Source organism: Rhinolophus sinicus, linkage group LG03 (assembly GCF_036562045.2).
Source record: "Rhinolophus sinicus isolate RSC01 linkage group LG03, ASM3656204v1, whole genome shotgun sequence".
NCBI lineage: Eukaryota > Metazoa > Chordata > Mammalia > Chiroptera > Rhinolophidae > Rhinolophus > Rhinolophus sinicus.
This window is the reverse complement of record NC_133753.1, coordinates 131,271,660-131,285,761: the sequence shown is the minus strand read 5'-3', so window position 1 is coordinate 131,285,761 and position 14,102 is coordinate 131,271,660. Positions and strand designations below refer to the sequence as shown.

At 36.5% G+C, this 14,102-nt stretch overlaps 1 protein-coding gene across 39 annotated transcripts in view; it reads left to right on the top strand.

Moving 5' to 3' along the window:
* Positions 1-14,102, top strand: part of PAM (peptidylglycine alpha-amidating monooxygenase) — a 260,955-nt gene that overhangs the window by 97,313 nt on the left and 149,540 nt on the right. For all 39 annotated transcript variants that reach the window (XM_074328672.1, XM_074328669.1, XM_074328654.1 and 36 more), the window contains one exon: positions 13,430-13,883. In XM_074328672.1, the coding sequence (XP_074184773.1) occupies positions 13,795-13,883 (89 nt within the window). In that variant the 5' untranslated portion in view covers positions 13,430-13,794. The remainder of the gene's footprint in view (positions 1-13,429; positions 13,884-14,102) is intronic.

Sequence of the window (14,102 nt, the reverse complement as noted above, 5' to 3'; positions counted from 1 at the left end):
TGGGAAAGCAAAAAGCAGAATAATGTACTGATTGGATCGTCGTGGAGTGGTAGGAATGTGGGATGGAATCTGATACTGAATGTGTGGGGAAAACTCTGCTTAGTGATCCCATGGACTCTCTAATTAGTTTAGAAAATAATATTTTATGTGCATAAATATGCAATTGTTTCTCCTTAGAATTTTTCTATAATTTTATTAATGTTCTTAGGAGAAAAATCCAGGTTTCAGGAGTGAGTGAAGTACTTAGGTATGTGCATATGTATTTTGGTTATGTATTGGAAAATGTTGCATAATTAAACTTAAATATTTTAATGATATCTCATTTGCCATATCCTTGGAGAGTAATTGTAACTCAATAATTTCCCCTCTAGTGTGTTTTGTTTTTACATAACAAAGGCTGTCTTAATGAACCTTTATCTCATTACAATGTAATACCAATAGTAATTTAAATATCAAAATAAAAGAGAAAATTTATCACAGTTTTCTTCTCTTTTAGGCAAATTAATACTGCTTAATATTCCATTTATTTTTCTGATTTTAAAATTAGCATTTGGTTAAGATAAAACAGTGATAAAAGATGTTGATCCCTTTGATAGCAAGAAAAAAATTTGGTATTTTATGAAACAATAACGAGACTGTTACAAAGTTTCAGAAACAAGACACAAAATAAGCCATCTTAAAATGTTAATTTGGCTAATTCAGAATTTAGTATTTTCGTAGTACCTTCAAACAACTCTATGGCCTTGAGTTCAACACAAAGATAGGCAGATGGTAGTGCCTATGATTATTTATGGAAGAATAAATTTTACTTTTTGTTCTTAGCTTTAATCAATAGAATAATTTAAAGTATATTTCCCCATTGTGTTTGAATTAACTCCACTCATATTTAACAGTATCAGTCTTCCATTCTGTCATTCAGTTTATCATTTCTTTAATCATAGATGAAGATATCGTGAAATAAAATACGAATTCTACCATGCCAAAAGAGCAGTAGTCGGTACCTTTTTTTCCTAGATGTATACCAGCACGACCCATCTAGAAGCTGTCTTCCCAGTTGGTATCCGTCCCTGTATTAACAAAGTTGTCATCTGCTGGCTGTTATGATAGATATGACCAGCCGGTCAAGCATGGGCCATCAATTTTGAATGCATTGATAGAGACATAAATTTTTCTGAAAAATCATATTGAAAGATAAAATGTTGAGCCTCTTGTAAGTACATTCTGACATACCTCAGGACTGATTATGGGAACCACTGATTATTTTATAGTTTTATTTTGTCAATGGAATTTTAAAAGATTTGATGATGACCTTAACGTATTTTAAAGGAATAGTAAATATCATCACTCTAAATCTATAACTATTGTCTGCACCTTTATTAATAGTACGTTTAATGGTTTAAGGTCCTATTATTTTCTCTTTGTTTTCTATTTTTACGAAGTCTTTAGGAATATGCCATTTGAAAAGAGATAACAGTCTTTTAATTGAATTACTGGACTGGAAGGGGCAGTGTTTGCTTTATCAAGAGTTTTACATATTGTCATGCGTTAGTTGTATCATGATCAAAGTTTTCTTATCTGCATGATTTCTTCACCATTTGAAAGACAGACTTAACCTTACAATAATAGAAATTCATCATAATGTGAAACAAATAAAAAAATGAAATCTCTGCACATATACATCCTTTTAAAATTTCATTTCAAAAGCTGAAAAAAATCCGTTCCAACAATGCCATCTTGCAGCAAGGCAATGCATATATAATTTCTCTATTTAGGAATAAATGTTAAATTCAATTGAATCAAGTAAATAGTAGTAAAGTTGCTCACTCATATAGCATATGGCATTTAGTACTTGTGTAGTACTTAGTAGTCGTACAGCACATTTCATCTTTAAAATACTTTAGCAACTATAAGTTACGTTTCTTGTCAATACTATAAAGAGATAGGCAGGTATTACTAGTAATCTATTTGTCTCATTTAAATCCCAAGCACCTAGTTGGTTCTACCATTTTATATTTATTTCTTACCAGAAAATATGTAACTGCTTTTGGAATATAAATGCATGTTATTTACCTCCATTGCTGATTTGTTTGGGCAGTTGGTTCCGCAAGCCTGCCTCTATAGCGTTTAAGTCATGAAACTTGAGGCCATGACGTATAGTACCTGTCAGAGCCAGTACCCAATAAATGTTTCCCAATAATCTTAACATAATATTGGTAATTTCCTTGAAATGTAAATTGTTATTCATGATTACTGGAGCACATTTCAAATGATTTAGGTTAAGATTTTAGTTCTATTTTTGCTGAATGACAGAGTTACTGTTTTTGCTGTTATTTTTAGTGTTAAGGAGAGTGTTTAAATTTGGGTCTTTTAGCCCTGTTTTTTCCCCCATGAATCTTCCATGATAATTTTACAGTGCCTGCCACCTGAAGATGTTCTAGTACTCTGAAACTTTATTCAGAGATAAGATATAAGTAGATTCAGAGTAAACAGTGCAAAATTAGAAAAATAATACAAAGATTTAAAAATTTATTGACTGATAAAACTGAACCTGAAACCCTAATAAGAACTTACATCTCTATGGCATTTTGTTCATTTCAGAATTTGCTCAGATTATTTTCTCACAGTTGCCCTTTGGTTGTGCATTTATCAACGCCTGCTATATATACAGGAGGAAAGCAAAGCTCAGAAATGTGAAGTGAAACCCTAAAATGGGACTTAGAACCACAGTTTCTGATTTCAAGTGCAAGACTATCCTCTCCATTTTACAGCAGTGATTTCTACCTGTTGGCTCAGAATGTACCGGAGGGAGGAAGACTTGAGGTGGAGCCCGGAGCCACTGGTAGGAAGTAAGCGTTGTGTGATGTGAAACAACAAGTCTTACACTTGTGTGTACTATTGATTTTAGTTATATGTGATATAAAATAGTCATTTAAAAGCATTATTGAATCAGTAATAGTTTATTTCTCCTTTACATACAGAGAGTGCCAAAAAAATGTATACACATTTTAAGAAAGTAAAAAACTATTAAAATTGTAATACTCAATATATACTGATCAACAAAAGATGAATACAAGTCATGTTTGACTCCTGCAATTATAAGAGGTGCTCAAAGTGGTTACCATCAGCGTCCAGACACTTCTGATTACAGCAAACTACTGCTTGAGCAACGTTGATCAAAGTGTCCACTTGTATACATTTTTTTGGCACCCCTCGTGTTTTCTTAATTATCAAATACCAGATGTACAGCCTCTGTCAAGTGTAACCTGGTAGTTGATAGCTCTTGCCTCTGAAACCAGCCAATGTCAATGTCAAGCCAGTTCTATGACCTCTCTATGCCTCTATTTCCTCATCTGTAAAATGGAGACAATACTATTGCTCATAGGACGTTGTGAGAATTAAATGAAATGATACACAAAAAGTTCTTCAAATGCTGCCTGGCATATAGCAAATACTCAGTAATTAGTAAATATTATTTTCATTATTAATAGTATCTGTATTATAGTGTACAGATTCATGAAATGTTGATTTTAAAAAGGGATTTTCATATTTCAAAGTCAGGAACCAATTCTCCGTGCCATATTGTCTGTGGGCCTCTTTTATGTTGGTTAAAATTAACAAACACAATTGGGATATTTCACATTTTTCTCTGATTTAAAATCGCAACTTTTAGTTTTGATGTAATTCAAGGTTAGGGCATATAACATCGATAATGGAAAGAGGGCAAGTAAGGTCACCGGGGTGCTTATTCCTCACTTCCTTGGCGTGATACCATTGGGACTGCACCCGATGTGTTCTCTCAGGCCTGGAGAATCATGGGCCTTATCTTTCTTCATCTCTCATTTTCAGTCCCAGGGTGCAGGGCAAATCACTGTAGGAAATCGTGTAAGGAAGATTAAACATTGGGGAAGAGCAAGCCAATCTGTAAGTACCTTGTTAAAATAAACCACTTCTTCCTAAGCTCAAGACAGCAAGAAGCAGTTTAATAGCAATAAAATAAACTCATCGCCTGTTTGTGCAGCAGTATCAGAGAGTTCTAGCAAACATAAGAATGCTTTGATCTTTTTCAGCTAGAAGAAAATTATGAAGCTCTTCACTGACAGTTCATGGGGAGTTTGGGTACACTGATCAAAGAAAACTATTATTACTCTAGACTAGAAATTAAAATATCTGAATGTAACCTACTTCAGTACATAGTACTTCTTTCCATGGTAAATTGCATATTTAACAATTCAAATGGTCTTTTTATGATTAAGTTAAATTTTATTGTAGCTTCTATACCCTAAAATAAAAGACATTAAAATGTTTTTAAGCAACTGTATTCCTTTTGTTAATGGCATTTACATTACATAGTTGAGATGGATGGAGGGGGCAAGGTGCAGTGTATATTTTATAGAATCCCTCTATGTTACTGTACACTCGATTGAGCAGAATTATATAAATTAGAGAATATTTTGACATTCTTTCTTGATCTTAAAGAAAAATCCCTGTAAGTTTTAAAATTATATAATAGTGTTGTATGATTATAGATTCCACTCTAAGTACTGTAATTATACAGCTGAGAGATATAAAGAAAAGGATAGCAAAACTTTTATAATAGAAAAGGGTATGTTTATGGGCATTTTATTGTAAGGACGTGAACGTTTGAAATGGGAAACAAAAATCACTTGAAAATATGATTCTGCTATGGGAGAAAATGCTTCTGTGTGAGTAGAACAAGAAAAAAAAAAGATAACAGTTCAGTGTTATTTTTGAATGAAAATCTAGACATTTCCTGTCAATATTTTACTTATCAAGAAAAAGAATACTTGTGTTGTAATTGCATGTTCTGGATATGAGCCAGGTTTCCTGTGTAGTTAATAGCTCCTGCCTCTGAAGTCATCAGGAGGCATTTAATATGTATTAAAATACTTTGGGAATAACTATGTCTAGCGATGTGGAATCATAAACAGGAAAAATATTCCTACAAAAGAGGACAACTCATTAAAAAAAGGTGGATTGATTAACTGCAAGAAAGACAGAAGGCAGATCACCATTTTCAGGCCATATTTACCTAAATCCAGTGCCTGGCACTAAATATTTACATTTAAATGCATATCCTCCCACCTTCCATTCTACACTAACTTCCTCTTAGAAATAGAAGAAAGTAATAATGCAAAGACCCACAAAGGAAGTATTACGAAGGTAATGCAAAAGGTAATGAGGTAATTCAGTACCTCAATCAGTGGGTCATTCCATGATTCACACTTTATTGAAAGATACAAACTGGACGTTTGAAATTTAGTTGGGTCTGAGGTATTAGGTTTCCCACTAGTTTCTCAAAAACTTCACTGAAAAGGAGGAACAGAGCTTATTAATTTTTGAAGTGGTGTATTGTGATAGCCTGTAAGTTTAGGCCCTCATCTCTAACTTCACTACAGGTTAGGACAGAAATCAATGAAGGCTGCCACCTTGCTAAATGACTGTGTAGGACAAGGCTGATGGCCTGTTCCCCCTGACCCCCCAAACACACTCAATAAGAATGTTTAAAGGAGAAAGGACATGATAGCTGCAGAAGTGCTTTGTGCTCTTCTTCTGACACTAAAGTCTATGTGTCCTTCTGAGCTTATAAATAAATAAGATACCTGGTGGGCAAATGAGCAGCATGCAAAGGAGCCATTCTCCCCCTCTGATGTCATGAATAATGGCTAATGATTTCCTGGGCAGTGCAGCAGTCTCTTAAGAACTTCCCAGGGCAGACCTTAGAACTAAAAGATGTGTGCTGATTGGAGCACAGGGATCTGTTTTATCTTACACTAAAATACGCCAGTGCTGAATTTAGATCCATGTGTTATGAAGTAACATTTGTATTAGTCAAAGTTGAGAAATTTAATTAAGAATAATCTTTTGGTATTTTTCCCCCATGGAAGTATTTACAGGACTGAGCGATTTGATGACTAATGGACATATTAAAGGGCATCTGGTACTGATCATGGAAACACAGAAAATGAATAAATACAATTTGTTACTGTTGGCAAGTACGTATTTCAGTAGAATTATATGCTGAATGGTACCCTTGAGATTTAACATATATCCTCTAATAGGTACCCAGCCAATTTTGACTTGTAAGGGAAGGATACTTCACATTGGCTACATGTTAGAAGAGATGGGGCTCATTTGATGTGCCTTGCTAACGACGACAAACAGAGCCTTAAAGCAAAGAAACGAAACAAAAAGAAAAGCAGCAGCAACTTAGTATATCTAAGTGCGGCAAACTCTATGCTTTATATAGGGTGAAATTTACCTCCTCACATGAAGAAAGGGTGTATCTCTGGGATCACAAAACAAACAATTTTAGGATACAGCTAGTAATGTTAATCAGAAAAAATGGCCAGGTATATAAAAACAAAGTACAAATGAACAGACTGACAACAACTACACCTCAGTGCTGAGTCGCAGTTCAAATAACTATTCTTGGCTTCAAGATCTGGGAGCAAATCGGGAATGTTGGGATATGTTGGGGACTGTTGTGATCTGCAGATTGCAGACTTGTCCAGAAAACAAAGACACTCAGCTAATTGTTGCCATGTGGAAATGTGATGCCAACTCTTCAAGAGACACTGGAAGTCAGGGTTTTATGTGAAATCTTTTTGGTTTGAAATATTTACTCAGAATTCAAATTCAGGAGAGGGTTTGGTGAAAATTTTTGCAAGCCAATGAAAAACTTACTTTGGATCAGATTTAGACCCTAGTCATTGATCTTCAATTTGTTCTTCAGCGAGTTATCTAAATGAGTAATGTTAGTAAGGCTGCAGAGGAAATGTTACTGATTCCTAATACATGAATGAAAAAAGAGAAAAAGATTAGGTTACATTTACAGCTGACTAGTTAAGGGTTTCCACTGTGGTGTCAGTATGCCTGTGTTTATATCCTGGCTGTGTACCCTGGACAGGTTACCAAGTCTGTCTTTTTCTAGTTGCCACTTCAGTAAAATGGGAGCTATAATGGTACAGATGTCATACAGTTGCTGTGAGAATTCAGCACTAATCTATATACAGTGCTTCTTAGCACAGTGCCTGGCACGTAGGAATTGCTTGATAAACATTGGCTATTACTGTTTTACATTAAAATGATGTTCCAAGGATTTGCCTTTTGTTGTATTTGAAGAAAACATCCCGTCAATGTAGTGTGTCTGTTTTATGTGTTGAAGAATGTGAGTTAAGAGAATCGATGCTGGAGTCTACAAGCCAGGATTTGAATGCTTGCTCTATGGCAATGTAACCAGAACAAGTTTACTAATTTTTCTAAATCTTAGATCCCTCCTCTGTAAAACGGGAATTATAACCTGTACTTCAAAGTCATAAGAATTCAGTGAGATAATATGCATAAAGTCAATGCCTGGCATGTAGTCAATACGTGTTACTTGCTGTAATGATTATTTTTCCCCCATTTTTTTAGAAGTTCCATATTTGCAAGCGCTATTTTAGGCCATTTATGTCTCATTACATGTATTTGAAGGGAATTACATCACATAAGACTTACAAATTAAGCTTCATCATAATGAACAATATTATAACCGTGGCAGTCATCCAGGGTGATTTTACCTTCCAGAAGACATTTGGCAATGTCTGGAGACATTTTTGGTTGTCACAGCTGAAGGAAGTGCAACTGGAATCTAGTGAGTAGAGTCCAGAGGTGCTGCTAAACAGCCTCTAATACACAGGACAGTCTTCTACGGCAAATAATTATTCAGGCCAAAATGTTGCTCATGCTGAGCTGAGAAACCCTGCATTAGGGCTACACAACCACCACAAAATTTAGCTTGTAAAGTTCTTGTCAAGCAGAAAAAAGGAGAGTTATTAATTTTTGAAAACATCTTCTAACTCAGGTAGGCATTAACACATAAATTGAAATCTGTAGAATCACATTTAATAAAATATTCTAAAATCTGTGTGCATGTGTATTTTTTCTTCTTCTGGTTATGAAAATAATATAAGCTTGTGAAAGTTAAAAGACTACAAAAGCATATGAATGGAAAGTGAAAGTTCCCCGTTTTTCCCCCCAACTATCCCCACAGAAAACCACTGGAAATATAATGAAGTTATAGTACTTCAAATGTTTAAATACACGTGTACCCTGTTCTATAATTTGATCTTTAAAAAATTAATGTCGTTCCTCTCTCTTCCTGAAAACTCAGTCTGAAAGCTGTTATGTGGGCAGAGCATGCAGACATTCAGGAATGGTGAGCTGGTCTGGTGTGTGGAGCCCATCTGGGGTAAGGAGGGCATCAGTGTAGTGGGGTTGGTGGCCTGGAGTGGGGTGTCACAGCCCAAACCAGGTGAGGAGGGCATCCATGTGTGTGGAACATACAGTGTAGGGTGTCAGCAAAGGCCAGGTGGGATGAAGAGCAAAAGAGAAGCCCTGGGGTGGGTTTTGAGCCCAAATGGGAGAGAGGGCAATAAGCAAGGAAGGGCTCAGGGTTATGGGACATGCCAGACGGATACAACAGCTAGCTAAAAGGAGCCACAGCTGAGACAACCTAAGCATCAAAGTAAGCAATGTAAATTAAGTTAGTGACAGATTAAAACCCTTCGAATAAAACAGGAAACTCTGAGTCCATTAGGATATCATGAATAAATGAATGAAATGAACGTTTGACGAGAAATGGAGTACTTATACAGTGTAAAATAACCTCTCCACCAAAAAATATTAATTACAATGGGAAAAATGGTAACTTTACAGTGGAAATGTCTGAAAGACACCCCCTTAATCAAATGATCAAAGTTAACATTATCAGTAATGGGACCAATCAAAATTGCATGCCACTTCATAAGATGCTGTGGTCGTCAGCTTCCATGAAGATGATCCTTGCCTCCTAGTTTTCATGCCTTTGGGTCGTCTTCATCCACACTGAGTGCGGTTGATTTGTGCAACCAATAGGAAATTACAGAAATTATGGTATGTGTTTTCTAATGGTAGGTCCTAAAAGACATTGCTCACTCTCACCAGAGCCAGCTTCCATATTGTAAGGACACTTACGCAGCCCTGGAGAGAAAGCCACATAGTGAGGAAACATTGTGTCTGCCAATAGCCAGCACTAACTCGCCAGCTGTGTGAATGACTCACCTTGCCGGCAAGTCCTCTAGCCCCAGTCAAGCCTTCAGATGGTTGCAGCCCTTGCCAGCATCTTGATTGTAACCTCATTAGAGAGTCACCAGCTAAGTTTATTGTTTTCAACTAAGTTTGGGGCAATAGACCCAAACTTAGTTGAAAACAATAAACTATGCAGCAATAGACACTAATACAGATGCAGTAAGAACACAGCATCACTTCTCTGATATTCCTGCCAGAGATGCACTACCTGAATCTAGTCCCTGATGAAACAGAGAACAAACGCTAATTGAGAGGCATTCTGAAAAATAACTGGTCTGCAATCTTCAATAAAGTCAAGGTCATAGCAGTTAAAGACAAACTGAGAAACTGTCCTGGAGTGAAAAAGACTAGAGACATGACAACTTCATATACAATGCTTGATTCTGAACTGGATTCTTTTGCTGTAAGAAATGTTACTGGGACTGAGTTTGGAGACTGAGGGTTAGATGCTAGTAATGTGTCAATATGAATATTTTTATATTGATAGCTGTATTAAGGTTACGTAGTGGATTGTACTTTAAGAAGCACACACTAAAGTATTCAAAGTGATGAGGCATCAGGTCAGCAGTTCTCCGATGGTTAAAGAAAAAAAATTATTTGTACTGTACTTGCAATATTTCTATAAGTTTGAGATTGTTTAAACATTTTTAAAAGGTGTGCAGAAAGACACAGTATGTCATAGAATATGACCTTGCCTATAAAAATAGACCTCGTTTTTTTTTTTAAGGGATGCGTAGTATTCAAAAAATTATTTTACCAATATTTTATTGATGGGCATATAAATTGATTCCAGTTCTTTGCTATTATAAACATCTAGTTCTTTGTTACTATAAACAGTGCTAGTAAATATCGTTATAAACATGGTTGTGCTCTTGTTCAATTTTTGCCCAAGAATAAAACCCTAGAGTCGAATTGCTTTGGTAATGGATATGCATCGTTTAATCGGTTTAATCAGAAGTCATTGTAGAAAACCATATAAAATCTCTTTAAAAGAAAATGAAATTTATAATTTGGTAGTTATTTTCATTTGTTCCCCCCTGCCCACTGGAAAGTAATATTTTTAAGAGTGGGAACTTTATCTGCCTTAATTATCACCATCCCCAGCATTAAGATAGTCCGATGCACTCAATAAATATTTGTTGCAGCAACCGTAATAGCAAACATTTATTATGTGTCCAGCATGGTTCAAAGGATATGAATTCATTTGTTCCATGTAACAACCCTATGAGATAGGTAGTAGGATTATTTCCATTTTGCAGATGAGGAAACTGAGTCAAAGAGAGGCCGGACCACGTTTCACAAGTCTAGTGACTGGTGGAGCCAGGAGGTTAGGTAGTTTTCCTTCAGTTTACAAACTCTTAGCCACTATGCTATACTGTTCTCTCTTGTTGGAAAATGAATCAAGGAATGAATGGTCAATATATTTATTTAATTCTTTGACCAGTTACAGTTTCACTCTTTTTTTTTTTTTTTCTCAAATGAAAATTGAAAGGAATAACTGCTTACTTTGTAAAAGCCAAATTAGTTTAATGGTCTTCTGTACCAGGCTGTACTTCCCCACGTAATTGCTTCATTTCTGGAATTAATGTCCATACAGGTATAAACTATAAATTATTCTTGCTAAGAATTTATGGATGTGTAAACAGTATATTTGCTTTGTATTACAAATAAAATAGTAAATCTGGATCTGCAGCTGGTGTCTAGGAGGCAGAACCTGTGGTCCACTAGTTTTTCAAACACATCCTCTGTTCCCCACCGGGGCTCCTGTGCCCCTTCCTTCCCTGCACCTGGACGGCCCAACTCCGTCTCCCACAGTGAAAACCCAACCACCTCCAAGCTGCCCTCAGTAGCACCTCTTCCTTTGAAGACTGCTTTACCTTCTGTTCTCTTACCCTGCTTTTGAAGGTTGAAATGGTCTTTCCTTCCTCAAAATTCCGAGTCCTTTTTCTAGTACTCTGATAGGGATACCGCATTGTAAACATACCTTATGTTAATTGTGTCAAGTCCTCATCCCTCTTAATATGCTATATTTTCTCTTAGTTTTCTTAATTTTATAAAACCCCAAAATATATTACAATATTGTGTACAGAATATGAAATGAAGTATGTGTTTTGAATGAGGGAATAAATTATGCAAGGAAATATAGTTAAAATTTTAAAATCCTAAATTGGAAGACTACTAACACTTTTTTTGAATGTTATATATTCCAAAATTATCAGGAATTATAAAATAACAAATGAAATGGTTAGACATGATTTTTTTTTCATTTGATGATGTGTATTTTTGTCTCTAGTTTACAAGGCATCAAGAACCAAGAACCGTAATTAGCTTTCATCCTATAAGATCTTTTATTCTGTTTATGGCTGCATGTATCAACTTTGCTTCCACTTACAACTTAAGTTCCCTTTTCTTTTAGTGGGTGGTTTAGAGACATCAAAGCTAATAAAATCAATCAAAGAGATAAGTAGAGTTTATTTTTCAAAGGCTAGTACTTCAGGATGTGTTCCTTTTAAAGAATTTTAATATTAAATTTGTTTTCAAGTGTTTGTATAATACCAAATCTCCCTGCCAACTGGAAGGACTGTCCTTGAATTCTGTTCTGCATGAAATAATAAAATATAATCCCTTCTCCCTATACATTAAAACAACAACAAAAAACAAAACAAAAAGAACTGCAGGGAAAGTCAAGTATTGTCATTAGACAGGATTATACATTGTTGCTAACAAAGGCAATAGCAGCCTTGGGGCCAATTGTTTCTATTCCCGCCTAAGGAGTTCTTTCCTTTACCCCGGGACTGGGACAAAGGTGAAGGTTTTTTGTTGCTGAAAGCTCAAGCAGCAAGCCAAAGAGAAAGTTCAAACAAGTATCATCAGTGTTTTAAAAATGTCATTGCTTATGTAAATTAGCTGTGGTCCTTGGGTGCTGGTGAGCCCTAAGCATCCTTGGATTGGTTCAATATTCTATCATGTTTTATTTATATTTGATGGTCTTCAAAAAAGCTTTGACCATGAAGTAGTCACATTTAATTTTAGTTCATGGCTTTTTTGTTTGTCTTAGTTTGGGTCTTTTTGTTTGTTTTTAGATTAGCTTCATTATCTTGTGATTTCCAGAGGATAATTTAGAGGCTAATGTATTACTGTGGAGCACATCTGTATGATCTTACTGACTTTTTTTTTTTTTTTACTGTTATTTATCTGGCTATTGGATTTGAGGTTCTCCAAACGATGTTTATAATTAGTGATTAAAATCAAACTTTAAGGAATCTTTTTTTTGTGTAGCGACTATATATATATATATATATATATATATATATATATATATATATCCTTCTTGCTAAAACTTACGAACTTTACACATAGTCTGAAATACATTTAGACAGCAATAAAGTCAAAACACACATATTTTAAAATTTAGCCTAGTTGAATCCTATTCATAAAATGTTGAGATGTTGCATTAGTTCTGCACCCCTCTCATTTATAATAATGTTAAGGCTTTGATCATTCCCTTTAGATAAACTCATTTGGGGGCCAGCTGAGATTCTCCCTGCTGTTTCTAAATGTATTGCACTGTAAATCTCCAAACTTTATTCAGGAAAGAATGTGTTTTGGGAAGCATGCCTTATAAGTAAGTAATTATTACTTGGGTATTAGATGCAGAATTTTTAAATAGACATTTACATTCATATATCATGTGAACTGTCCAGATTTTTTGGTTTGTTTTAAAATAATCCTGGGAACTTCAGGGATTGCTGGTGATCCTTCTTGGGAGGGGGTATCATTCTCCTTAGATCTGTAGCTCTGTGATGCACATACATAAACATGCCTTTGTTCTCAATCTTTTTCTATCTGATTACTGTTGTATTCAAGTGGTTTGTCTCTGCCTCTCAAGTTTTTTTTTTCCCCTTTTCTTGTGTCCTTAGCCTGTCATTTATGTGAATAACTTTGTTTACATTCAGCTGAGGTATTAGTACATTTTGATGATAGAAGGGAGTGATATAGTAAGGGAAAGAAATCCGGAGAGTGGGGTGGATGAGAGGGAAAAGGGGCGAAGAAGTAGGAAAAGGAAAGGAGAGAGTGGGTGTGAGGGAAAAAGAGCAAAAACCTGAACAGGGGGTATGGGGGGTTTGTGAGAATCTTGGGGGCTGGTTGTGGGGGGAGGGAGATCAACAGACCAGCATTTTCCCCAGGCTTGGGCTCAAGCTTGTGAAACTACGAATGTATTAGAGAACCTCAGCTGGGATTTGCTGAGGACAAATGCTGTAATGTGTTAGTCATCCATTATCTGCTTCTATTTTTGCAGGTTCTGAATGATGACTGACGCGGGTTTGTGTGATATCCCTCACAGTCCCTGTCATTCCCGAATGATAAGGAACCCGCACGTCTAGCCCCCAGCACCAGGGCCCAAAGCAGCTCTGGAAGGAGGAAAGCTTCCGCCTGCGGACCGGACAAAAGTCCCGCCTGCTCACGGGTGTCTGCCTGAAGCTGGTGACCCAGACCCTGCACCTCGTCCGCTCTCGCAGGCAGATGGTGTGTGGCCGCCGCAGGACGCCCTCCGCGCTCCGGCCATGAAGTAGCGGCTGCTGGCGGCGCTGCTGCCCGAGCACCGGCCCCAGCCCAGCGCGGCGCTGCCGGGTCCTCTCCCGGCGGGGCCGGAGCGGCGTGGCCATGGCTGGCGTGCGCAGCCTGCTAGTTCTCCTCCTGGTTTTTCAAAGCAGCTGTTTGGGTTTCAGAAGCCCCCTTTCTGTCTTTAAGAGGTGGGTGTTTGTTTGCTTCTATTATTTATTTACTTATTTATTTAAAAAAATCAAAACACAGGCGAAGTGTCGTTCGGGTGGTATCTGTGCATGCTGTTGAAAAATGTAATCACTTTTCCGAACCAGAGTGTCGGAGACGTATACAAGGTTGATTTCCTTGGCTGAAACGACTTGGAATTTTAACACAGTAACTTCTTGTAAAGTCCCCCTTACAGGAAA